Genomic DNA, 27,724 nt, shown 5'->3' on the forward strand with positions numbered 1-27,724 from the left:
CTTTCCTCTATCATCTTTATACTTATCACAATACATGATAACATGTTCTACCGTTTCATTTTCTCCACACCATTCACACTTTCCTGTTGGATACTTGGACATTAATTTCATTGTTTTATTAAGTCCTGTATGTCCTACGGAAACGTTTTAATGCACGCGTCCATTTTTAAAGCGTCTTGACTGTCGTAAAGTCTGACATAAAAGACCGCTGAGATTCCACAGTGTGACATGAGGATCATGTTCGTACAGTCTGACAAGTAACCATCGTAAAGGACTATTATAAATCGCACAGTTTGTACCAGCCTTTAAAATGTTTTGATAATGTAGAATAATTTCTAAAATATTGTATTATACAATGAATCATCGTATAATTAATAGTACTGTAAACACTGTATGAATAAGATCTCAAATCCAGAAGAAATTCTGGAATGAGTCAGAATGACGTCTCAATAGTTTATTTTCTGTTGCAGCGTCTCCCAGTGGCTCTGAAAGCTCAAGTCATTCATCAATATTGGCGTGATACGTGAGTTATGGTTTATTGATCACTGCACCCGTCTAGAGCAGATGAGGTGAAGCTGATTTAATGTGTGATTCTGATCATTTCAGGAGATCAGACGTATGATTGAGGAGAATCATCAGATCTCACTCATATATCTACTCTCATCTTCAGTTTCCCTCATTCATCACATCATTTATTCACTTTAATATCAGTGTACTCTTTTATTTTTTTTCATCGTCTTTTTCTTGGATATATTTTAAAATGTATGTATAACCTTTTATTTTAAGGTGTACATAATATGTATATGAATGTTGATGTGAGAACAGATTGAAATGTTATTATTATATACATCACAGTATTTCTGTTAATTCAGAAAGGGTTTAAAACATGCCACAGTCATGCCATGTTTGATCTCTTCACATAATGTTGATCTTGATTTATAAGAATCCTAATTTAGTTTTCACATGTTCATCATTAATGCTCAATCATCACTTCATTTTCTCAATAACTTCATTCTGTAGTGAACTAATCCTTTAAGATCATGATCTCTTCAGTAAGACGTGTCAAATCTCTCTGAAATCATACTCTCATATCTATATTAATTATAAGTAATTATCAGCCAGTAAAAAAAGAAATGATCATTCATTTTTAAATTCACAAGTTTTGTCTCTCTGTGGAAGACAAGAGAAAGTGTGTGATGGAGATGAGTACAGATCAGAGGCATGTAGTAAATGAACATAGAAACAAACCTTCCAGTTTATGATGTGATTTTCACTCTGTACCTAACCCTGGTGTAATTAGAAGCACTCAAGCGAGTTTCTGCCAGACGCACCTCCACCGGTCCAGTGTGTTTTCATAAACATGTTTTCAATGTTTAAACCTTTTCTCATTTTGGCAGCAAGACATTTCAATCAAATAAAACCCCATTAAACAGAAATGAAAGAATAAAACGATAATATTAATAAAAAGGAAGCATTGATTTATTGCTGACAATCATCTTTATGATTTGAAAACAATCACAAAATCTGAAAAACAATTTTATATTCAATTATTTTAAATTTAACTGCTTAACACGGGAAACTACAGAATAATCATTCTATATATTCTTCAAATGTTGGCTGTAGTAGAGGGTTTGTTGAATTTAGAGGTGTCTAAACTCAGTCCTGGAGAGTTTAGCTCCAGCTTGCTTCAACACGCCTGTCTGGAAGTTTCTATATATGACTATAATTAGACCTTGATTAGCTGCTTCAGGGGCCTGTACCATGATGGTAGCTGAACAAACTCAGGATTATAGGATTAGTTTCGAGTTGACAAAACCAAACCACTCCAGTCTGGCTGGTAGGTACCATGATGTTGATCATCAACTTTCTCTGTCAACTCAGGCTTTGATCCTGAGTTTGTGGAGCATGTGCACATGAATGAATGAATGACATCAGTGGTTAACAGCCAATCACATGCCTTACAACACATGCCTGGGGGTTAAAGCTAAACTCTACATGACAGAGTCCTCCAGGAGCAGGATTGGACGCCATGCTTTACCCATGATGCCTTACAACAGAGAGAAACTTTGATTCACTTCTTGCGAGAGAGCCAGTGTGATTCAAAACTCTTTTGCTGAAGATTAAGGGATTGGAGAATATGAAGATTTTAAATGCATTTACATTGAAGAAAATACTTGTCTGTGAAAGAGGACAAATAAAATAAATGATCTTGCTCTGTGCAAGTGAAACTTGAGAAGTTAGTTTATATAGTTGATAATATATAGTGATAGAGACATGTAAGGTCAAATGTAGTCATATTAAAGTTTATTTACAGCTTATATTACATATTACATGTGATCTGTATATATTAATACTCATTGAAACTAAATAACTGTTAAACTAAAATCGCTTGTGTAATGGATTAATAATAATATATATCATTGAATTATTATAGAAATCATAAAATAATTCTAAGTAATTATCATTAAAGCCAGACAATTTCATTGTTAAATATTTTTTTACTATATAGTGACCTTTAATTTGGAGGAAGAGAAACTGGGGGAGTGACTTTATTGTGTTGGGTGTGTCAGTGTCACATAGCTTACATCTGATTGGTCCAGTTTCGGTTTGAGATCTCTAACCCAGAACATAACCTGCTCCGGAGCAGATTAGCCGTGGAGCGTAAGTTACCATGGCAATGATCACTGCTAAAAGCCAAGTTACTTTCATGTTACCTAAAACCCAGGATTGGCGCAAGCACAATTTCACAATTAAACAGATATTACTGGTCCAGTTCTGGAAGTACGTGGTGCATGTTCTCTCTCTTTTTCTGACAAGTTCATGTTCATGTATCTGTTTCCTAATATGATCTGAATCAGGTGTGTTTTAAAAAGACATACAAAATATAGCTGCAAGCAGCAATTACAAGGGTTCAAGCATTTTAAGATCTGCCATCTTTGGTGTTAGGATCTAGGCTGACACATGTTTTTAGGATTTATAAGCTTTTGGGTACATTTGGCCATGGCCATTTTCTCAATGACCCTGTTATGGCTATCCGAATGTAAAGTTCAACAGTTTTTGAAAAGTATTGATCTAAAGAGTCAGTACAAAATTGTACTGCATTGGTTTTGAAGTTTGGAAAAGCAGGATTGCTAAATAATCATTCATAATAATAATAATAATAATAATGATGATAATAAGTGTTTATTATTAATACTCAATCATCACTTTATTTTCTCAGTAACTTCAGCACTGTTTCAGTGTTAATTTAACTCTCTCGGTGTGAACACACATGAACATACAGGCCTGGGTTCTTGGGTTTTGATGTGTCCTCCATATCGATGTCTTCTGTTTATTCATGTGTGTACAGGTAAATATCAAGCCATCATTATGGTCATCACACACACACACACACACAGACACTGTTCTCTGAATTTTTTGTTTGTGATTTAAACCATCTCTTGTTTTCAGTAAATTCTGAGCTCTTTCCCCTGGTGTGTGGTTGAGCCGATAACATCTAAAGAGTTTATGAATCTGTGATTATTCAGAAGAGTTTAACTAGTAAAGACGGTTTATGTGTCTGAAGATCGACATTACAGTGAGTATTTATTACAAGACATGAGGAAGACAAGCTAAAATAATTCTAATAGCAGATTTAATAACATTGATTGACATTTGCAGGGCAGTGAAATACATCATCCTCATCATCTTTCTGTGTATAGTCAGTGTGTTATAAAAACAAACGCAGTGAGAGAGAGAAAACAGTGTAGAAGAGCTGAATGAGGGATCTCATGTTGTCATGAAACTAAAGTAGCTGTGGGAGGAAGAGTTTCTCAGTGCTGCTGGAATAAATATGGACATTTCTGGAGAATATTACACTTTCTGTTTTATGAAAGAGTGTTTTGTAATTCTATGCAAAAAGTGATGTAATGTTATTTACAGTGTAAATATGCAAACATTTCACTTGATTTTTTTAAATATCTGACAGACTTTTTTGACATTTGTTTTCTTTTTTACATTTTATTTCACTAGAATGAATTGAATGAAAGAGAAACTGAAGTTTAAAATACTGTTTTTCTACATTTTGTATATTTCTCTTAATTGAATTGATTATGAAGTTTCTCTTTTGCAGGTTTTGAAGCTCATCTGAGAACAGAACAACAACAGAAGATAATGGTAGATATTAAAAAGTGTTTTGGGAACTAGACAAATTATTATATTACTGTATTATGAATGTGTCTGATAATCTAATAATGTGTGTTATAGAGGAGCGCAGCCTTCAGATGAAGCATGTAATCTTGAACAGATGATAATTTATCACAAATCATACACTGACCACATAAACACACATCAGTATCATAACATACTGTATATAAATAATATGCATATTGTAGTTGTAAATTTGAGATTTTCTCTCCTCCTGTTGAAACATAAGTAGAGATGAATGACATTAATATTGTTCTTTTGGGGAAAATTTTTGAGGCTATAGTTTTTTATTTTTTGACAATATTAGAGACAAACAATTACTCCATACATGAGACTCTAATCAAACTATAATAATGAATTTTCCTGATTTTAATTTATTACATAAAACATGATGAAAGACAATCAAATGTGATTGACAGCCTTTTATGTTGCAAAAATTATGTGAGCAAAATGGAAACTTAATTAATTGAGCATGTAATTGAAAAGAACTCTCTGTGTGTAAGTTGAGACACGTTTCAAATTATGGCTGTTAAATGTTAAAAAAAAATAGATTTGGTCTGGGTCTACTTTATGCTTTATTCATGAGTGTCTTGTGTAAATACATGCTTTCTGAACCATACGACTGACAACCTTTTATGCTTTGCTGCAAATTTAAGTCTGCTGTTTAAAACAAATAAAGAAGGAGGTGGAGGAGGAGATCAGTAATGTATTGTGGAGCCTGGCCATTTAACCCCTTATAAACATAATAAAACTTTAAATTTCACACGATATTCAACCGGCAGTTAATGAAGTGAAACCAAGACAGCCAAGATACAGCTATGGAAAAAATTAAGAGACCACTTAACATTGATTTCTGAACTTGGAGTGGTCTCTTAATTTTTTCCATAGCTGTATGTTCCCTCTTTCTGGTTCCAGTAATAGCATTTTGTACTAGTTGCAGGCAAGACAGAGAGGATTTAGTAGTTTTTCGCTTTACCGCAGTACTCCCACCTACCTTTCTGCTGGATTGCAGAGTAGTGCAAGATGAGCATTTGTGGTTAAAAAGTATAGAATTTTTTTTAAGAAAATTGTTTCTCTAGATAAGACTCTTATTCCTTGTCTGGGATCATGTAGAGTTCTTTGAAGCTGCAATGAAACATTTGGACCTTCAACCCGATGAACCCCAGTGAAGTCCACTATATGGAGAAAAATCCTGGAATGTTTTCATCAAAAACTTAATTTCTTTTCGCCTGACGAAAGAAAGACATGAACATCTTGGATGACATGAGGGTGAGTAAATTATCAGTTTTTTTTTTTTTTTTGAGTACTTTATTTATAGGTATTTATGACATATATACAAAGAAAACCAACAAAACTAAACATAACATTCCACAATACTTCCCACTTCCCATTTCCCATTGCGCGGCTTAGCAGTATAGGAACACACAACTAACAGTACAAAGAAATCAGACAACAACAAACAGATGTGTAGCAGCACTGTGCATTTACAAGGTATAAAGTACATACATTATAAAGGCATAGCAAAAATAATTAAGAAAATAAATAAATAAACAAGTGAACAAATTAATTAATATGTATATGTACATCATCTTAGATCTACTCTTTAAATTTTTCAAAAATTGCTACCTGAACAACATGGATCCACTGGTCAAAGTTTAGTACAACTCTACATGAACACAGAAAAAGATGGAGAAAAACAGCAGTGAGCAGGATGGAAAGGAAAATGACTCAAATTGACAGAACTGAACAAAATTACACTGGTAATAATCTACAAGATGAGATTCTGTTGAATGAACATATACCATATACAGGTGAACAACACAATTGACATTTCATGTGTCTGTTTTGATACTCATGAAAACTTATTGTTTGGATGAAACACAATGTGTCATGTTATTGTATTATAAGTTATATTAAAAAAAAAAAAAAAAAAAAAAAAAAAAAAACATCTCAAAGGTTGAAAAAGTCCCCCAGTGAATCTATTTACACTTCTTACGGCTACAGGTAAGATACCTATACTGAAGATAGGCATCTAGTGGACAAGTATCACTATGTTAACTGTGTAGATAATCCTAGAAATGATTTATAGATCTCCATCAACTGTACAGCCAAATAAACGAGTTGTATCTCAGCAGAACATTTATAGATTTGCTTTCTTTCAGTCACATATTCACATAAGCACCTTAACCGTTCTTCAGATCCTCTTCAATCATTTGAGTAATCTTCTCTTTTCCTGCTCTGTTTAATTTACATTAAACACAATGAGTAAAGTGAGCAGTTCAGGATAGGATAAATACACACTCCTCATTATCTCTGTCAGATCCGTCAGAATCAACTACAGACACAATTCTGATTTTTTTGTTTTCTCTCCTCTTGTTGTTTCTCCCTCTGTTTTCTTTCCTCTTCATCTCTCTGTCTCTCTGCTTTAAGTCTTTCTAGTTCAGATCTATCAGATTCACGCTCTGCTCTGATTCTCTCCTCTGTCTCTTTTCTCACTCTCTCAATCACCTCTTGCATTTGTTTCTCCACTTGTTGTTTTATCTGCTCTTCCTCTCTCTTCCTCCTCTCTTCTTCCTCTCGTCTTTTTCTCAGAGCATCTTCATACATCTCATTACTGTAGTGTCCTCCTCCATTCTGCTCTATCATTGTGTCAATCTTCTGCAGTAGATCATTCACCTGCTCTCTGTTATTCAGATCTTTATTGTTGAAGACGTGAACTCTGCCTCCACAATGATCAACTAGATCTCTTAAACCACTGTTCTGCTCAAAGAGTTCCTCTACTGTCTCACCTTCTAGCCAATCTCCATAATTGAGGAGAATGATGGAGTATTTTAACACCTCCTGACCAAACAACATCTCAATCATCTGAATAATCTGCTGCTCATGTTCAATGCATCTATTATTCACATGAAACACAATGAGAAAAGCGTGAGGTCCAGGACTGGATAAATAAACACTTCTCCCTATCTCTGTCATTAACTCTTCAGGATTCATCTCTGTGTGAAATAATCCAGGAGTATCAACTACAGACACAGATCTGCCTGAAACAACAACATGCTGCTTTGAACATTCACAGGTTACTGAAATTGTACCCCTCTCAGATTTAAACTCTTTCTGTCCCAGTATTGTGTTTCCAGATGCACTCTTCCCAACACCAGTTTGACCTAGAAGAACAATCCGTCTGGATGAGGGACTGTCAGCAGAAGCGTCTGGTTCAATGTCTTTTCTCTGTGATTCTGGGATTTTTCTATGTGACTTCAGTATCTCTGGTTCTTCTTCTACATCACAAAGAAACAGAAAATAATAAAATGTTTAACCCACTCACTGCAAAGGACAGTTATTAAAAATGTTCAGTTTATTTGTTTGATATTGCTATAAAAGATTCTGTTGAATATTATTAAGTATTTTAAAAAGCAGCATTTGAACTTGTTCAGTATGTCCTCTCTTCTTGTTGTCAAATGGCTAAGTGAGGCTTTGCAGAGCCAGCGCTAAGGGGCCAATGTTTTACCAATGAGCAAATTCTCAGGGGCCCTGTGCTGGCACCCCACTGGGGGCTCTTGCTAGCCGTAAAAGTGCAGGCTTGTTTGCTGGGTGTTTACATTTCGAATTAGTAAATCATTATAATTCAGCCAAAAAAAAAAAAAAAAACAGAGAAGTTACACATATTCAGCATATGTAAAAGCTGCAAAGATACCAGAGAAAAGATTTACATTTATATATTTAATTACAGTCATTTCCATGTAGTGAAGTATAGTGTTTCTAATATTATGTTTGTTTTTAATAGACACTTTATAGTATATAAACTACAAACATTCATGACATACTTTGGAAAGGGTCCAGAGAACAGATATATCAGGCTATAAAACAACATGTGAAAGAAAACTGACCAAACTTATAAACTTACTAACCCTTTCAGAGCAAAACTTACTGATGAATCATGGGGATTTATTTATAAAATGTTGCAGGTTAGGTTTAAAAGCATTAGGTTAATAGGGTTTGGTTCAGTTTTCTTTGACATGTTATAGCAAGATAGATCTGTTCTCTGATAGTGGACCCTTTAAGTATGACATGACTGTTTTATATATAGTTTATATAGTGTAAAATGTCATTTAAAAACAAACATGTAATACAAGAAACACTAGACAATTACTACACACTTAACAATTAACACTAGAATATAGAGTAATTACTTTCACTACAAGGAAATGACTGAAATTAAATATATAAATATTTTCTCTGGTCTATGCTGAATTTGATCTTACGATAATTTCTCAACTGTACATACGTGTGAATCAGAGACCAAACGTATGGAGAGAAATCATATGTACACCTCTCTTTCAGATGTGAAATTTATAAAAGATGATCTTGAAATTGTGAGCAGCTGAATAGTTTATGTCAGTGTCCACATCCTTTACTCAAGAATGTTGAGTGGCAAGAGTTAGATTTCCAAACACCTGCATTACTCCAAGCATTACCACAAGGAAAGGTTGTACATCAGACCCTTAAAATTAACATTTGAACATGTATTTTAATGTTGCCATGGATTTTGGCATATGCACACAGTAAGATCAAATCTGTGCAAAGCCTACACACATTTATAATGAGGATCACGATTGTTCATACACACAGTTAGTGAACAAGACCCAGCATTTTAGATCATCATAAATTAAAGTCAGTCTGTAAGGTTATTCAGTTTGATTTGTGTCATACAGTGTGTGTCGAGGTACAGAAGCGTTCTTCACACTATAATGTTGCAGTAGATGATTGTAAATCAGAATCAGAGCAGAACTATTGAAACACTGAAAACAGCTGAAGTGAATTTGAATATGATTTATGTTTCACAGAATTTAAAGTTCAACTTACTCTTCCTCTGATCACTAACTGGACTTTGTTCAGATTTATGTTCTTCTTCTTGTTTCTTCTTCTCTTCTTCTCTTTTCTGTCTTTCCTCTTGTTTCTGTTTCTCCCACTGCATTCGTTCCAGTTTCATCTGTTCAATAATTTCATTCTCTCTTTCCTCTCTGTCTTTAATTATTCTCTTATATCGTTCTTCTCTCTCTCTGAATTCTTCTTCTCTTCTCTTTCTCTCTTTGTCATCATTCTGTCGTTCTTCATCCATCATCATCTTCATTCTCTCTTTCTCTTCTTCATGTTTCTTCATCAGTTCTTCTTTCTCTTTTACTTCTTTTTTATATTGTTCTTCTCTCTCAAACTCTTCTTCTCTTCTCTTTCTTTCAGTTTCATGATTCTCTATTATGTTCATCATTCTGTCTATTTCCATCTGAAGATGGTCTTTTTCTGTTTTTATTTTCTCCTTTTCTTGCCTCATTTCTTCCATTTCATGTTTAATTGTCTCTTGTTCTCTCTTCATCTCCTCACAAATCTTTTCCTCACTCTCTTCTTTCTCTTTCATTAGTGTTTTATAACTCTCTTCTCTTGCATCTCTTTCCGTTCTCTCTGTTTCATGATTCTGTCTTTCACTCTCTATTCTGTTCATCAGTCTGTCTATTTCCATCTGAAGGTTTTCCTTTTCTTTCTTCATTTTCTCTATTTCATGTTTAAAAGTCTCTCGTTCTCGTCTCATCTCATCTCGTATCTCTCTCTGATGTTTCTCTTGTTCTCTTATTTCTCTCTTGTGTTCTTCTTCTCTGCTCTTCCTCTCTTTGTCATCATTCTGTCGTTCTTCCTCCATCATCATCTTCATTCTCTCTTTCTCTTCTTCATGTTTCTTCATCAGTTCTTCTTTCTCTTTCAGTAGTGTTTTATATTGTTCTTCTCTTTCAGTAAATTCATCTTCTCTTTTCTTCCTCTCATTCTCTATTATGTTCATCAGTCTTTCTATTTCTGTGTCATATTTGATCTGAAGTTTTTCTTTTTCTGTTTTTCTTTTCTCTTTTTCTTGCTTCAGTTGCTCAATTTTATTTGTAAGTTTCTCTCGTTCTTGTCTCATCTCTTCTTTGTGTTTGTTCATCTCATCTTCTCTTTCTCTGACTCTATCCATCAGGATCTTCATCTGTTGTTCTTGTTTTTCTCTCTCCATCTCTCTGAACATCTTACATGAGTAGAAACTCCCTCCGTTCGCTGTCACCATGTTGTCTATCTTCTCCAGTAGATCAGACACCTGTGTTCGGTCTCCAGTCTGATTATTATTGAACACATGGAATCTGTTTCCACACGCTTCAATCAGGTTCATCAAAGGAGATCCAGGTTTTCCCAAACACTGATCAATAGTTTGGTCCTTGAGATCGTCTCCTCTGGTGAAGAGCACCATGGTGAACATTAAAGATTTCTCACCAAACGTCTCTTGGATGATCTTCACTGATTTTTCCTCTTCTTTAGTGAATCGTCCCAGTGGAATCAGTAGGAGAAACACATGTGGTCCAGGCAGGATCATGGAGATGCAGTGGCTGATTTCTCTCTGGATCTCCTCATTACTCAGTTCAGTATCAAACAGTCCTGGAGTGTCGATCACAGTAACGTGTCGGCCGTTGATTTCAGATGTTTCTCTCCGACTCTCTTTAGTCACTGATTCAAAAGATGCTTGTGCTTTAAAAGTGTTTCTTCCTAAGATTGTGTTTCCAGTTGCACTTTTTCCTACTCCAGTTTTTCCCAGCAGCACAATCCTCACTTCATCTTCACTCTCTGCTGAACCTGAATTATATTCAAGATTAAAAATGGAACAAATCATTAATTCAAGTGACAAGATAAATATGAGCCACTTTTCACATATCATTATTTTGATGTTAAATCAGTTCTTTGTTATATTTATACAAACTCTGAAATGCATTAATGCTTAAAGGTGCCCTAGAATTGAAAATTGAATTTACCTTGGCATAGTTGAATAATTAGAGTTCTGTACATGGAAATGACATACAGTGAGTCTCAAACTCCATTGTTTCCACCTTCTTATATAAATCTAATTTGTTTAAAAGACCTCTGAAGAACAGGCGAATCTCAACATAACACCGACTGTTACGTAACAGTCAGGATCATTAATATGTATGACCCCAATATTTGCATATGCCAGCCCACGTTCAAGGCATTAGACAAGCCAGTATTAACATCTGGAGCAGCACAGCTGAATCATCAGACTAGGTAAGCAAGTAAGAACAACAGTGAAAAATGGCAGATGGAGCAATAATAACTGACATGAGCCATGATATCATGATATTTTTAGTGATATTTGTAAATTGTCTTTCTAAATGTTTCGTTAGCATGTTGCTACTGTACTGTGGTTAAAGTTACCATTGTTTCTTACTGTATTCACGGAGACCAGACCCATCGTTATTTTCATTTTTAAACACTTGCAGTCTGTATAATTCATAAACACAACTTCATTCTTTATAAATCTCTCCAACAGTGTGTAATGTTAGCTTTAGCCCCGTTAGCCATGGAGCATTATCAAACTCATTCAGAATCAAATGTAATTATCCAAATAAATACCATACTTACATGATCTGATATGCTGCATGATGAACACTTTGTAAAGATCCATTTTGAGGGTTATATTAGCTGTGTGAACTTTGTTTATGCAATGTATTATAGAGTTGTGAGCTTGGGGGCGGGGAGCGCGAGAATTTAAAGGAGACACGCGCTGAATCGGCGCATTTATAATTATGCTCCAAAATAGAGAGTTAAAAAATTGAATAAAATAAAATCTATGGGGTATTTTGAGCTGAAACTTCACAGACACATTCAGGGGACACCTTAGACTTATATTACATCTTGTGAAAATGCATTCTAGGGCACCTTTAACCTTTGTTTTTGTACAAATGGAATGTTGGAGTTTTGAACTTTAACATTTCTTAATTTTGAATTTTAGAACTTTAGAATATTAATAATGAAAAAAAAAATCAACTGCATAAAAAACTATAAAACTTACGGTGGCCGAGAAGTGCAAAACAAATTACAATTATGAAAACAAATTAACAAATTCAAAAACAAAACAAATTATAAACACAATGGCAAGTCTAAAAACAAAATATCAAATCAGAAAACACAATGAAGCTCCGAAGCTTCATGAATCTTTTGTTTCGAATTGGTGATTCGGAGCATATATCAAACTACCAAAGTCTCGTGATTTTAGTAAACGAGGCTTCATTACGTCATCACTGTTTCAAAACATTTCGAAATTTCAATGGTTCACCAGCAGAGGGCGATGATAATGTGAACCCATGAATCATGTACAGGTCCTTCTCAAAAAATTAGCATATTGTGATAAAGTTCATTATTTTCCATAATGTAATGATAAAAATTAAACTTTCATATATTTTAGATTCATTGCACACCAACTGAAATATTTCAGGTCTTTTATTGTTTTAATACTGATGATTTTGGCATACAGCTCATGAAAACTCAAAAAATTAGCATATTTCATCCGACCAATAAAAGAAAAGTGTTTTTAATACAAAAAAAGTCAACCTTCAAATAATTATGTTCAGTTATGCACTCAATACTTGGTCGGGAATCCTTTTGCAGAAATGACTGCTTCAATGCGGCGTGGCATGGAGGCAATCAGCCTGTGGCACTGCTGAGGTGTTATGGAGGCCCAGGATGCTTCGATAGCGGCCTTAAGCTCATCCAGAGTGTTGGGTCTTGCGTCTCTCAACTTTCTCTTCACAATATCCCACAGATTCTCTATGGGGTTCAGGTCAGGAGAGTTGGCAGGCCAATTGAGCACAGTAATACCATGGTCAGTAAACCATTTACCAGTGGTTTTGGCACTGTGAGCAGGTGCCAGGTCGTGCTGAAAAAACAAAATCTTCATCTCCATAAAGCTTTTCAGCAGATGGAAGCATGAAGTGCTCCAAAATCTCCTGATAGCTAGCTGCATTGACCCTGCCCTTGATAAAACACAGTGGACCAACACCAGCAGCTGACATGGCACCCCAGACCATCACTGACTGTGGGTACTTGACACTGGACTTCAGGCATTTTGGCATTTCCTTCTCCCCAGTCTTCCTCCAGACTCTGGCACCTTGATTTCCGAATGACATGCAAAATTTGCTTTCATCCGAAAAAAGTACTTTGGACCACTGAGCAACAGTCCAGTGCTGCTTCTCTGTAGCCCAGGTCAGGCACTTGATTGCGGTTTGAGTAATGAACCAGGCTGGGAGTTTTTAAAAGCCTCAGGAATCTTTTGCAGGTGTTTAGAGTTAATTAGTTGATTCAGATGATTAGGTTAATAGCTCGTTTAGAGAACCTTTTCATGATATGCTAATTTTTTGAGATAGGAATTTTGGGTTTTCTTGAGCTGTATGCCAAAATCATCAGTATTAAAACAATAAAAGACCTGAAATAATTCAGTTGGTGTGCAATGAATCTAAAATATATGAAAGTTTAATTTTTATCATTACATTATGGAAAATAATGAACTTTATCACAATATGCTAATTTTTTGAGAAGGACCTGTAGATTCACTATTGTGTCTATTGGCTTTACCCTATGGTTTTACCTGATCTCTGATCAGTTTTATACATTTGTAAATGTTTTAATTTGACATTAGAATAATTAAAATGTATAATGGTAGTTATTAATCTCTTATTTGCCTGTTTAGCTTGAGCCATGGAATAGAGAAACAAGCCTTGAAAATTGATAAAAGAACACATTATACAGACACTATATTTAATCTTATTAGTTTAGTTAATTGCATTTGATTGATTTTACCTTCAATAAATCTTTTGCAATAAATTTGTAAAAGGGTATTTATAATGCATGTTTGGCCTGAGTTTTGTTGCATTTACACTGTTCTGAACACTAGGGGTCACCGTGGAGACCAGTGTCAGATTGTTTCGAAGCCTCGTCACATGACGGCACGTTTGATTCAACTGCTTCAGTGTTTCACGAAGCCTCGATCTGCCCATCACTACTTGTGGCACATATGCACTTAAAGGTCCCGTTTTTCGTGGTTTTTTGAAGCTTTGATTGTGTTTATAGTGTGCAATATAACATGTGTTCATGTTTCACGTGTAAAAAAAACACAGTATTTTTCACATAATTTACTTACTGTTTCCACTGTCATAAAAACGGGCTGATGACTTCCTTGTTCTATGAAGTCCCTCCTTCAGAAATACGTAACGAGTTCTGATTGTGCCAGCGGTTCCTGTGTTGTGATTCGACAGCAGCTTAGTGCTCCTTGCCCGGAAAGGTCACGCCTCTTACCATAACGTGGAGATGCATGCGCTCAGTGTTATTGTAAACATGTCTTTAATTTTACCCTATCAATTTGAGCCGGAATCAGACCCGGTGATTGGACTGCGGGATGAAAATAACAGCGTTTCGACGATATGGCGACAAACACACTCTACAAACGCAACTCTTGTGTATTCCTGTGGCCGGAGGTTAGTCAAAAAACTGTTTTAGTGACGTCATTAAAGGGATGTAGTCCAAACTGGCCGTTTGATGTAGGCGACTTCTGTTAAATAAAATATCTCGCTTGGCATTGAACTTTGAGCTTTAAAATATTACAGATTTTATTTATACTCTGACAACAACATTACACACTAACTAAAGTTTGAAACATGGGATCACTAAGAACGGGACCTTTAATAAAAATGAAAGTCAATCTCAAGTTGACTAGCAAAGCATTCTTATAATTAATTTGTTAAATAAAGGTGATCTGGTGCTGGAATGTATTGTTTCTGAAATCATGCTGAGTGTTCGATGCTGCCATTATCAGTGGCTCATGCAGTCACACGAACGAACGCTTCAGTGTCTTGCAGAGACTCTTTATTAATTCTGGTGAAGTCACAAAATAAAATGCACATAAATTTGTTTCTGGACACACAAGTAAAAGTGGACAACCAGAGAGTTAAAGCACAGTGCAGGTAAGTGAATACAGATAAAGTTCTTAGCAGATGGCTATGAAGGCAGTGATACTTGTCTTGATCTTCACTCCAGGTTAATGATGACGCGGGCAGACGTGGAACAGATGACTCACGGAGAAACTCACTGAAGACACAGAGAACACGAGGGATCTTGGAAGACAATGGAGACAGGTAAGTAGTCCGTAAGGTAAGCATAACAGGAAGTATGTCTTAACGAGACTGAACAGTGACTGAGTGCTCTAAAGTGTCTTTTATGCTGCGGTGGTGATGACTGCTGATGAGTGTCAGGTGTTGCTGGTTAATACTCAGGAGAGGGAGTGCGATGTGATTGGCTGAGTGAAGAGCCTGGCGTGTCTGTGACATTATCCCTCTCTCCACGGTCCGCTCCTGAGGATCGTGGACCCCGACATCGTGGTGGTCGACCTCGGCCGCGTGGAGCAGGGCGATTAGTATGTCTGGCATGGAATTCATCGAGGAGACTGGGATCTAGAATATCATTTCTGGGGACCCATGACCGCTCTTCGGGACGTATCCTTCCCAGTCGACCAGGTACTCCAGGTGTCCACCACAACGTTGGGAGTCCAAGATGTCGTTTACGGTGTAAGCCGTCCCTTCGTTCACAATTAGCGGAAGGGGGGGGGTTCTTTGGCTTCGGATGGTGAGGTTTTAACAGGGAAATGTGGAAAACTGGGTGAATTTTATACTCAGGAAGGAGTTGCAGGTGATAGGTGACAGGGTTGATCCTCCGAGTGATGGTGAAGGGGCCAATGAACCTAGGACTCAGCTTCCTACAGGGTAGGTGCATCCTGATATCCCGGGTCAACAGCCAGACCTTCTGCCCTGGCTGGTAATCGGGTGCTTGGGAGCGCCAAAGGTCGGCTGTCGTCCTGCGCCTGCGTAGTGCCCCCTGGAGTTGGAGATGAGCTGAGTCCCAGACTCACTCTCCCGGAACCAGTAATCTACTGCAGGGATGTCCGATGGTTCCCCATCCCAGGGAAACAGTGGGGGTTGGAAACCGAGTATGCATTGAAACGGGGTGAGACCAGTGGTGGACTGATTGAGGGAGTTCTGGGCGTACTCGGCCCAACCCAGAAACTGGTTCCAGGAGTCCTGGTGGCCGTGACAGAAGGTATGTAGGAAACGGCCAATCTCCTGAATCTTCCTCTCCGTCTGCCTGTTCGTCTGGGGATGGTAGCCAGAGGAGAGGCTTACGGTCACACTTAGGAGCTTGTAGAAGGCTTTCCATACTCCGGAGGTGAATTGTGTACCATGGTCAGATACAATATCTTCAGGTAGTCCATAATATCTGAATACATGGTTAAACATGAGCTCCGCTGTATCCATAGCTGTTGGTAATCCAGGCAAGGGAATTAGTCGCAGGTGCAACCATTGGAGAATGGAAGATCCGTTATAAAATCAACTCCTAGGTGTGACCATGGGCGATTTGGAATGGGCAGAGGTTGAAGTTTCCCGGAGGGAAGATGTCCACCCCTGTACGTACCTCCTGACGTCAGATGCCATGTTGGGCCACCAGAAGCGCTGTTTAAGCAGCAAAAGGGTTTCATTGACCCATGGGTGGCCAGTGCCCAGTGAAGTGTGCGTGGAGTTAATGAGGGGAGTGAGCCGTGTCCATTGGTTGTGCTGCAATCCCTGGGGGCAACCCGGCGGGGTGTAGGTGGAGGCACTTGGCTCGGGGAGCATTTTGCAGACCAAGTGATGGGGCTTACAAAGAGTTTCTCAGGAATGATTGGTTCTGGATCTTTGAGATTTTCTTCAGGACTGTAGATACGTGACAGAGCGTCTGCTTTTACATTCTTTGACCCAGGGAGATAAGAGATGGTGAACTCGAACCTTGTGAAGAATAGAGCCCATCGAGCTTGGTGGGGATTTAATCTTTTGGCATCACGTAAATACTCAAGGTTTTTATGATCTGTCAGAACTATGAATGGGTGTTTAGCTCCTTCAAGCCAGTGCCTCCACTCCTCCAAGGCAAGCTTGATGGCCAAGAAGCTCCCGGTTCCCGATGTCGTAGTTTACCTTTGCGGGGTTGAGCTTGTGAGAGAAGATAGCACATGGATGGAGCATAGGTGGATTCACCTGCTGCTGTGACAATACCGCTCCCACTCCTGTGGTGGAGGCGTCCACCTCAACGATGAATGGGAGGTCTGGATCAGGATGGGCCAGGAGGGGAGTAGTCGAAAAGGCTGTCTTGAGAGTGTCGAAGGCCTCCGTGGCAGCTGGAGTCCAGGACAGAGACTTGGGCTTGTTTTTTAACAGACTGGTGAGTGAACTGGTGATGGAACTGTAACCCTTGACGAATCTTTGGTAAAAGTTTGCAAAACCCAGGAACCTTTGCAATTCTTTCATGGATGTGGGAATGGGCCAGTTTGTTACAGCAGTTACCTTCCTCTCATCCATGTAGACGCCACTGCGATCTATGATATAACCCAGGAACTGCACTGAGGGCTGGTGGAAGGTACACTTCTCGGCTTTGAGAAACAGATGGTGAGCCCTCAGGCATTGGAGGACCTCCGCAACGTGGCGGCGATGGTCGGACATGCTCCAGGAGTATATTAAAATATCGTCAATGTAGACCAGGACAAACTTGTGCAGGAACTCCCGGAGCACCTCGTGCATGAAATGTTGGAATACGGAGGGGGTGTTGACCAGTTTATATGACATGACAAGATACTCGTAGTGGCCAGTAGGTGTCACAAAGGCTGTCTTCCACTCGTCCCCCTGACGTATTCTGACGAGATTGTAGGCGCTGCGGAGGTCCAACTTAGTGAACACAGTGGCGCCGCGTAGTTGTTCCAATGCTGCTGGGATGAGAGGAAGTGGGTACCTGAATTTGATGGTGATCTTGATTAAGGCTCTGTAATCTATACAAGGCCACAAGCCTCCGTCCTTCTTCGCCACGAAAGGAAGCTGGAAGCAGCAGGGGAAGTAGACGGGTGGATGTAGCCTTGTGATAATGCCTTGTTGATGTACTCCTCCATGGCCGTCTTCTCAGGGATTGACAGTGAGTATATCTTTCCTCTGGGTACTGGCTCACCTGGGATAAGGTCGATGGCACAGTCGCATGGCCGATGAGAAGGCAGCTTGGAGGCTTTCTTCGGACAGAAGACATCACTGAAGTGGGAATAACGTTTATCTAGTGGACTTTCCACGGAAGTAGCACAGACTTGGATATCATTGGAGCTTGGATGTCATGAAACTGGAAACTCAGGAGTACAGACTTGGAATTCTTCGGAACTTGGAAGGCTTGGTACAGCGAACTCAGGAAAACATTCATGGAAACATTTGTTACCCCACTTCAGGATCTCTCCTGTCCGCCACGAGATGATGGGGTCGTGCTGCTTGAGCCATAGGCACCCTAAAATCACGTCAGCCGTTGACTCCTCCAGAACCTGCAGACGGAATTCCTCCTTGTGAAGAATATCAGTTTACAGATGAAGAGGTCCTACACAGTGATGAAATTGACGGAGGGGTTTTCCAGTTACTGATTGGATTTGGTATATTTTCAGTGTTGGACTGACTTTGAGTTTGAGCTGGCGACAGAGGGCTCCGGAGATGAAGTTTCCAGCTGACCCAGAATCGAGGAGCGCAGTGACTGGAAGACATAATTTAGCCACAGTAAGGGTTACAACAATCATGAGTGGTTTCATCTTATTCAAAGATGCAATGGCCAGCACGGCCACAGTATATGCAAAGATTCTGAGTCAGCCTCCACTGTCGCTCAACAGATGTATGACGTGAATTTTCAACTTGCTCCAGAACCAGCTGCTTGGCTGGTTCTGGAGGGCTGATGGATTACGAATGGAAATAGCAACTGGCCCTGGTGCTCTTCGAGACACAGCTGCATACAAGTGGCGAATCTGATCGACAGTTGGATGAATTTTTCGAGCCCGATGGAATCCTCATATGCAGCGAGATGCAACTGCACACGTGGATCGAGCCCCTGATGATAGGTTGTGATCAAAGCTTGTTCATTCCAACCATTTGCAGCAGCAAGAATACGAAACTGTAGAGCATAATCAGAAACAGACATAGCACCTTGCTTTAGTTTACATAATCTCTCACCGATCATTGAATCCCACGCTGGTTTTCTGAACACTTCCTTGAAGTGTGAAATGAAGCTTGACAAAGACTGTACAACAGGACTTTTCAATGTCCAAAGCGGCTCCGCCCAGTGAAGCGCTTTTCCATCGAGTTGAGATATTATAAAAGCCACCTTGGAATTATTGTCGGGATACAAGTGCGGTTGCATCTCCAGGACTAGTGAAAACTGCAGAATGAATCCGTTGCAGTCCTCCGCCGAGCCAGAGAAGGGCGCCGGTTTGGCCATGAGACTGGCGGTAGCAATGGGTGCAGGAGAAGCAGTGGTGAATGCGAAAGTGGTCGCTGGAGGTGCAGGGGTGGAAGTGCTGGTTAGCGTGCGACAAAGTGCATCGACCAGGTCTTGAAATGGATCCGGGTGACTCAACTTGGTTGTTTGACGGTGTTGGTCCGGTCTTATGTTACACATAGAAGGGGACGGAGACACAGGTTGACACATATGATGTTTATTGAACAACCAGAGAGTTAAAGCAGAGTGCAGGTAAGTGAATACAGATAAAGTTCTTAGCAGATGGCTATCAAGGCAATGATACTTGTCTTGATCTTCACTCCAGGTTGATGATGCGAGCAGATGTGGAACAGTTGACTCATGGAGAAACTCACTGAAGACACAGAGAACACGAGGGATCTTGGAAGACAATGGAGACAGGTAAGTAGTCCTTAAAGTAAGCTTAACAGGAAGTATGTCTTAACGAGACCGGACAGTGACTGAGTGCTCTGAAGTGTCTTTTATGCTGCGGTGGTGATGACTGCTGATGAGTGTCAGATGTTGCTGGTTAATACTCAGGAGAGGGAGTGCGATGTGACTGGCTGAGTTAAGAGCCTGGTGTGTCTGTGACAACATGTCGAAGCACGGGACTGATTTAAGGATGACAATGATAAATATTAAACATGTTCTATGAAAAATTAAACTCAACAACTGAAATTGATTTCTGGCCTTTAGTTACTTTTTTTCTGCAATCATTTTTGCAGAAAGTATGGTCCAATATTTTTTAGCGACCGTACCGACGTCATGCGTATCTGTTTATCACCAGATGGAGAGACCACATTTCCAACGTGCCATGTGAATGCCCAAGAGGTAAGGGGATTCAACCATGATCATATTGCATTGTTTGCATTTTGTAAGGTTATGTGAGTTTATTTTTTAGTGTGGAATGAGGAGTTTTTTATGGGAGAGCCACAGCTCTGTATGTGGTACGCATGGCTCCCAGGTTTTAAATGGTGACGAGTCTGTATCCCATTTGGCCTCCTCATGTCCTCATCTTGTTGTTAATATTCGGGGTGTTCCAGTATTCTGTTTGAGAAATACTGGTTCCACGGTGTCAACCATTACAGAGAGCAGTTTTATTTGAGGTTTGAGCCATGGGGCCAGGATCGCATGCAATTGTGTCATTGGCTACAACTGCGAGCAATGGGCTTGAAATCCTATATATTTGGTATATCAAGTTAGATATTGAATTGTGTGGTAGTGTAGTTCCTAAGTGCGGTTCGTGATACCCCGGTTTGAGGACATTGTGAAAATGAATGATGGACGACAGCTGGATTGTGCTGAAGCTTCACAGTAGCTTCACAGTTAGGCCGGCTAAGCATAACTCTGCTACGTACAGCCCCATGCGATTTGAGTTTTTGGAAATTAAATGGCAGATGCACTGTCACGGTTACACTGTGCAGGACATCCATTTGTGGGGAATGATCTATTGAGAGTGGCAGTACTAGAGCTGCTGAGGCATGCTGTGGCTACAGAACCGGCATGGGAAAGATTTAGTTATACGGGGAGCCCTGAGGTTCTAGCAGCAGGGGTGATGTCCAGGGCCCCATGAGCTGCAACCCTTGCCTAAGCCAGTGACAACGATTAGTAGAGCAAGAGGGCCTTTTGTATCATAAGGTTCGGTGTCCCGATGGAGGGGAAGTGGTGCTTCAGTTAGTGTTGCCAACAGTATTGCAGCCCGAGGTATTAACACAGTTATATCACCAACATGGACATCGAGGTTTTGAACGTACTCTTGAGTTGGTATGCCAGCGGTGCCACTGGCAGGGAATGTTGGCTGAGGTGGCCCGCTGGGTTCAGGAGTGTAAACTGTGATCGCTGTGTTTCCTGGACAAATGAGGCCAACCCCAATTATGGATTGGTAAAATGTGTGCGTGTGCGTGTGTGTGGGCGTGAATGTGATTGACTTTTTGAATTAGTGTGGTATTTTCTATTTTATCTGAAATAAAGATTGTTATTGTTTGATCCCTTAATTACATTTTTAATAATGTTAATAACAAGTTTTTCTCTATTTCACCAATGAAACTCACTATAAGAAATTATATGATCAATAAAAATGGAATCAGGAAAAGGGAGATGCTCGCATTAAAGGCTATATTTGATCATCTTACTCTTTACACCACTCTCACGCTTTCTCAGACCGGGTTGTTTATTATTATATATGATTATTATGTATAGTATGTATAGTAAGTCTAGTACCCGTTAGGCACTTTTATTTACATTTTTAAGATTTACATTTACATTTTTTAAAACTTTAAAACTACTACCGCAGCGCACTGTACTTTCTAAATGTCTTGATTGACATTTACCTACTGTACCTTTTCCGTTTTCGTCTGACTTGTCTTGCCATTTTGTTTTCATAATTGTGATTTGTTTTGCACCTCTTTTACAAACTTTTTTTTTGTCACTTTTCATGCTATACAGTTTCAGACTAATTTTTCTGGTCATTACCTTGTGACAGTAAATGTGTCTCCAGTGAATGAATTTTCTTTTTCATCTCTTCATAATTCATGAGTTTTTTCATCTGCACCTCCAGAAATGTCTCTGTGGAGAAAAACTCTCCTCTGTTTTCTTCCAGCATCTTCTCAATGTTCTCCATCAATGTGGACACTTGTGTGTTGGGACCAAAGAAATGATGTCGACCTCCAAATCTCTCAATGACAGACTGTGTTTCTTCATCGAGTTCTGCTGTCTGATGCTCTGAATTCTGCATTATGAGGATCATCATGTGTTTGTTGATTCTTGAGCTGAAGATCGTCTGGATCTCCTCCATTTCTGCTTTATCTTCATTATTGAGTGGAGCATCAGGAATAATGAGGAGGAAAACATGAACTCCAGGATCACAGAGAGACACACAGTGAAGAGTCTGACACATCACTTCCTCCTCTGAGAGACGAGTGTTGAACAGAGCTGGAAGATCCACCAGACTGATCTGACGTCCATGAAGATCCACATCTCTCAGGATCTGCTCTGATATGGAGGATTTTAATGTCCCTTCACTCCCACACACAACCATATTCAGCTTCACACCCTCTGAAACTGACAAAAGAAGAACATGTAAAAGACCATTATAAACATCCCATCACTCTCACCAGACTAAACTTCACCCCCTCTGAAACTGACAAAAGAAGAACATTTAAAAACTGTTCATTTATCACTAGAAACATCAAACATCATCACACTCACATCTTTCTGTGTCCTGTTGCTCCATTGTGAAATACTGTGAAGCTTCAGCACAATCCAGGTGTCGTCCATCATTCATTTTCACAATGTCCTCAAACATCTGCAGAAGATCATCAGGAGAGCTGCTTCTCTGAAGACTGAAGTGTCTGTTGAAGCATTTCTGAATGATCTTCTGTAGGATGTCATTGGTTTCAGTGGGCTCTTGTGTGGTGAGCACCATGGTGTGTTGATAAACCCTCTCAGAGAAAGAGTCCAGCACCTTCTCCACACACTCCTGATCTTCTGCTGAACACTGATCATGTTTGAGGAGCAGAACGATCACATGAGGTCCTGGATCAGACAGATTCATACACTCTCTCACTGTCTGTGTGATCTGATGATCTGAGATGTTTGTCTGGAGCAGCTGAGGACTGTTGATGACTATCATGTATCTGTCCTTCAATCTTCCTCCGACTCTCTCTACAACATCTGGAGGAGCTTCACTGTCAAAAGCTGCTCGTCCCAACAGGAAGTTTCCCACTCCACTGTTTTCTGACACGCTCTTCCCCAGAAGAACAATCCTAGGATCGCTCACTAAAACACAAAACATGTAATATGTTATGACACCAAGATCTTTAACATTGTAATTTCACAGATAAATCACTGAACTCCACATTTGAGTTTTAGATGGAGCAAAAATGTCTATATTTGTATGCATCATGGTCATCAATATTCATCTATAGACTTACTGAGAGGAGGGTCTCTGTCTTTGCTCTGTCTTCTCCTGCGAGCAGAACTGCGAACAACAGCTGCAGAAACAAAAACACTTACATTTGCTTCTTGAAAATGACAATAACTAATAATAACTACAAAACACAACAACAGTTTAAAAAAAAAAACAATCAGATGTGAATGATTCTCTAAAGGAGTTTTTGATGTTGTGTCAGTAAAAATACAGTGAAATACAGGGACAGGCATTATCAGACTCAAACCAGGTCAAACAGTGTAATACTGTAAGGTTTAAAGTCAAGGTATAATTATCTTTATTAAACAGCCACAAGTCATCAGCATCAACTCTAGCAGGATGACCTTGTCTTTTTTTTTTCCTTTTTTTTCTCAAATATAGCAACAAACATGAGGCTTAAAGGGATAGTTCACCCAAAAATGTTGTCATTTATTACTCACCCTCATGTCGTTCCACACCCGTAAGACCTTCGTTAATCTTCAGAACACAAGTTAAGATATTTTAGTTGAAATCCGATGGCTCAGTGAGGCCTCCATAGCCAGCAATGACATTTCCTCTCTCAAGATCCATTAATGTACTAAAAACATATTTAAATCAGTTCATGTGAGTACAGTGGTTCAATATTAATATTATAAAGCCACGAGAATATTTTTGGTGCAGCAGAAAAACAAAATAACGACTTGTTTAGTGATGACCGATTTCAATACATTTCAATAATCGAATGGAACATTTGTATGTTTACTTTAAAAACGTTGATTTTTTTTTTTTTTTTTAGTTTTTATCAGTACTTTACATTGCTTTTGTAATTACACATTTGAACTTGAGGAAATTTTCGGTTACACTTTATTTTAAGGTGTTTTTTGTTACACTGTAATTATACATTATACAAGTACTGAGTAGTAACTACATGACAACTACCTTGAGTTAGTTGCATGTAATTATGCATAATATATAGTTATTACTATAGTAACTGCATGTAACATGTAACAATGACACTGTAAAATAAAGTGTTACCAAATTTCCCTACCTGTTTAAACAACAACACCGGCGGGGGCTTTTAAATCGCTAATTCAAAAGTGAAAATAAAATGCTCACGGCCGCACGGGCATTCATAACGGCTCCGCGCCATGGTTATGAACGCCCGTGAACGCATTTTAATGATGGATTCATTATTATTCTTAATGAAAAACACAACAAAACATATGACAGACTCGCTTAAGGCGCTTTTACATTTCGCTCTGAAACCAAATCTGCCTTCATCATCCTATCAGTCAAAGGTGAGGCGAAATGGGCGAAGTGAGGTGAAATCTGACTCCTGCAGCTGATTCAGCCCAAGCTAAACTGAATGGTCACATGACATGCAAATTAAAGAAATAAAATTATATTTTTTATCTTTTTTTTATTTATTTTTTTTAATATTATTTAGCATATTTGTTTGATTTTTAATAATTTTATTATAATTTAATTAGTTGCTTGTCATCAACTTATGAACCCCCTGCATTTCCCTCGCAAACCCCTGGGCTGAAATCATGTGACTTTGGCGCTCCGAACAGCAGATTCGCTACACTGATTCACTTCCTGAAGCAGTGTTTTGAAATCGGCCATCACTAAATAAGTCCTTATTTTATTTTTTTTATTTTTTTGGTGCACTAAAAATATTCTCGTAGCTTTATAATATTAATATTGAACCACTGTACTCACATGAACTGATTTAAATGTGTTTTTAGTACCTTTATGATCTTGAGAGAGGAAATGTCATTGCTCCCTATGAAGGCCTCACTGAGCCATCGGATTTCAACTAAAATATCTTAATTTGTGTTCTGAAGATGAACGTAGGTCTTATGGGTGTGAAACGGCATGAGGGTGAGAAATAAATGACAGAATTTTCATTTTTCGGCGAACTAACCCTTTAAACATAACCTAAATCTTTCATGTGATGAATATGTATACAGTTTTTCTATATGAACAAAACATATTCAGTGTTTTATCAAGTATGAAGCACATAATTGCAATACTAAGTAGTTTAACAGTTTCAGTTATCTATAATCTCTGACCTCTGCTCTCTCTGCTGGACATGATGATATTGTGCTCTTTCTTCAGTCTTCAGTCCATCATCTTCTCTGACTCCTGACGTCTGTCTCTTCATCATCCTGTCAGAGATTACACTCGTTTTACTTCATTAACACACACTAATGAGATCATCTTATCACACTGAGTGCAACATTAGTTTTAATATGATAATATTTTAATATGCTGTTGTTTAAAACTATTCTGTATGGGAGTTTTCTTTAAATCACACATTAAATAAATCTCTGCGCTTATAAAAACTGAATGATTGTTTTTGGATGCTGGTGAATCTGAGCATCTGATCACACTGATTTACTCAAAACATATTTGATTTAATTACAAAACAAGAGCTGTTTGAGGAATTAGTTTAGCAACATGTACAATTTTAATAAAGATGTATGCAATAATGATGAAATATGTACCTTCACACTTCATCACAACTGCATACAATTCCACATTTTGCACTGAAAATATACAGAATCTTAGATATAATCTTGATCATAATCTAATCAAACATGAAAGTGAAACCATCTACTTCTACAGTTCATACAGTTACAACTGCGCTCATAATTAATATAAAATCATCATGTTGTGTTGTAAATTTACATATATTATGTTCCATAAAGTGTGTTTTTAACGTAAACGCGATACCTGCATGTCGAGATTTGTTTCCTTCATGAAAGCAGGAAGAAACCTGTGTGGGCGGAGTCAGTGACGTCAGACCTTTACCTGCACAGGAAGCTTCCAATGAATGTGAGGAAGGAACATGAACATGTGATTTTCTGCTCAGTGTGTTTATAAAATAACACAAGACAGCAGATTATTGAAGAGCTTCATTTGACATAAAATATAGAATATTATAGAATATTTCACTAAATTTGTGTTTTTTACTGTATTTTGATCAAATAAATGCAGCTTTAGTGAATCTTCTTTCAAAAACTTACAGACCCAGTGGTTTGAATGGTGTGTATATAATTTTTTAAAATACATAATTTAAGGTAGAAATACATATTGTATTTTCACTTAATCATAAAAGGTAAATTGAAAACTGAACAAATGTCACATTTGAAGTTAAAACTCAATTCAACTCAATTATTGAATCAGTATCACAGAGACAGAGCTGTTTCATGAGAGCTGTCATCCACTCGAGGAATGAAGAAACTGCACTGAGTGAAACAAACACTGGGAGAAAAAACATTTAGAGAAAAAGATTTTTAAAAAAATAAAATAAAAAAAAAAGCAGTGATTAAACTGTTCTCTTGAGGTGAGTGTCTCATTATTACTGCACAAAACATACTTAAATATTAATACAAAGAAACCCTGGGAGGAACTAAAACTCATCTGGGAACTATTCCTCTTGAGTTTACTTACATTTTAAAAGTTAATTTTTTTCAAAGTTTACTTAGATTTTAAGAATGAATAAATAATAATGAATCAAATATTTATGTATTTATGGCAGTTTTTATCATATGGTCTATTTCTTATCCCTTATTAAGAAAAAAAATAACAATAAATGATGCTAAAGTTTAATGAGTTGAATTCATTAAAGTGATCAAAATGAAACACAATGTCTGTTGTCAGTGTAAGGAAGTGCACATGAGGAGAAAATGGAGGGAAAATAAAGGGAAAATAATGTTGCGATATTTGAAACACTAAATGATGGTCAGTCCATCACATGATATTGGTCAGAATAATAAAATAACTCTACTGTGGGCAAATAATTTAGTGTTAAAATCCGGAAGTCAGAAAGAGATTTTACAATGTTTTGAATGTTTTTAAATTTTTTTCCAGACGATCCCGTATCCCATTAAACAAAAATTATGAGTAAAACGTCATGATGGTATTATAGAAAATAAAAATAAAGCATTAATATGGCTGTTTGAGTCTCATCTTTGGACTTTCAGCAGTATCAGTGAATGACAGTCTGGTTATTTTTCAGTTTTTCATGTTGACACTCTTTCATCATCTCTGTGAGCTCCAGAACATGCTGCAGTTTTCTTTCTGTTGACTCATTAAACTCTTCTGCTTGTTTTCTGGCTTCATCTTCATGTTACTTCTTCATCTCCTCTTTATCTGTTTCTCTCTTCTTCTCTTATTTCAAGGTCTGGCTCACAGTCTCCGCTCTAATTCATCCCAAAGGTGTTCTGTCGGGTTGAGGTCAGGACTCTGTGCAGGCCAGTCTAGTTCCTCCACACCAAACTCTCTCATCCATGTCTTTATGAACCTTGATTTGATTTTTACACTTGACACAATGCAGTCAGGCAGTAGGGTACAACAGGACAAAATGTGCCTTTTATTTTATTTTTTTCTCTAAACCACTAGATGGCACAAAACTATGGAGGACCAGGGGTG

At 38.2% G+C, this 27,724-nt stretch overlaps 1 protein-coding gene across 1 annotated transcript; it reads right to left on the minus strand.

Moving 5' to 3' along the window:
- Positions 1 to 5,530: 5,530 nt before the first annotated feature.
- Positions 5,531 to 26,092, minus strand: LOC125247049 (myosin-9-like). Its single transcript, XM_048158212.1, has 8 exons — positions 26,024 to 26,092; positions 25,360 to 25,455; positions 23,310 to 23,369; positions 22,585 to 23,154; positions 21,850 to 22,437; positions 9,368 to 10,836; positions 9,049 to 9,319; positions 5,531 to 7,463 (listed from the first exon to the last, which is right to left on the minus strand). The coding sequence occupies exons 2-8, from the start codon at positions 25,379 to 25,381 to the stop codon at positions 6,517 to 6,519; spliced, it is 3,927 nt and encodes a 1,308-aa protein (XP_048014169.1). The 5' UTR covers positions 25,382 to 25,455; positions 26,024 to 26,092; the 3' UTR covers positions 5,531 to 6,516.
- Positions 26,093 to 27,724: the final 1,632 nt, after the last annotated feature.

The sequence above is a fragment of the Megalobrama amblycephala genome, linkage group LG15 (genome assembly GCF_018812025.1).
Source record: "Megalobrama amblycephala isolate DHTTF-2021 linkage group LG15, ASM1881202v1, whole genome shotgun sequence".
NCBI classification, from domain to species: Eukaryota; Metazoa; Chordata; class Actinopteri; order Cypriniformes; family Xenocyprididae; genus Megalobrama; species Megalobrama amblycephala.

Bases quoted from the DNA above. Each gene is read 5' to 3' on its own strand.
- LOC125247049 (XM_048158212.1), bottom strand. From the start codon at position 25,381: ATGTCCAGCAGAGAGAGCAGAG. The intron at 23,155-23,309 runs GTAAGTCTATAG...TTTGTGTTTTAG, and splicing joins AGACAGAGACCCTCCTCTCA to TGAGCGATCCTAGGATTGTT. The intron at 22,438-22,584 runs GTGAGTGTGATG...TTCTTTTGTCAG, and splicing joins GCAACAGGACACAGAAAGAT to TTTCAGAGGGTGTGAAGCTG.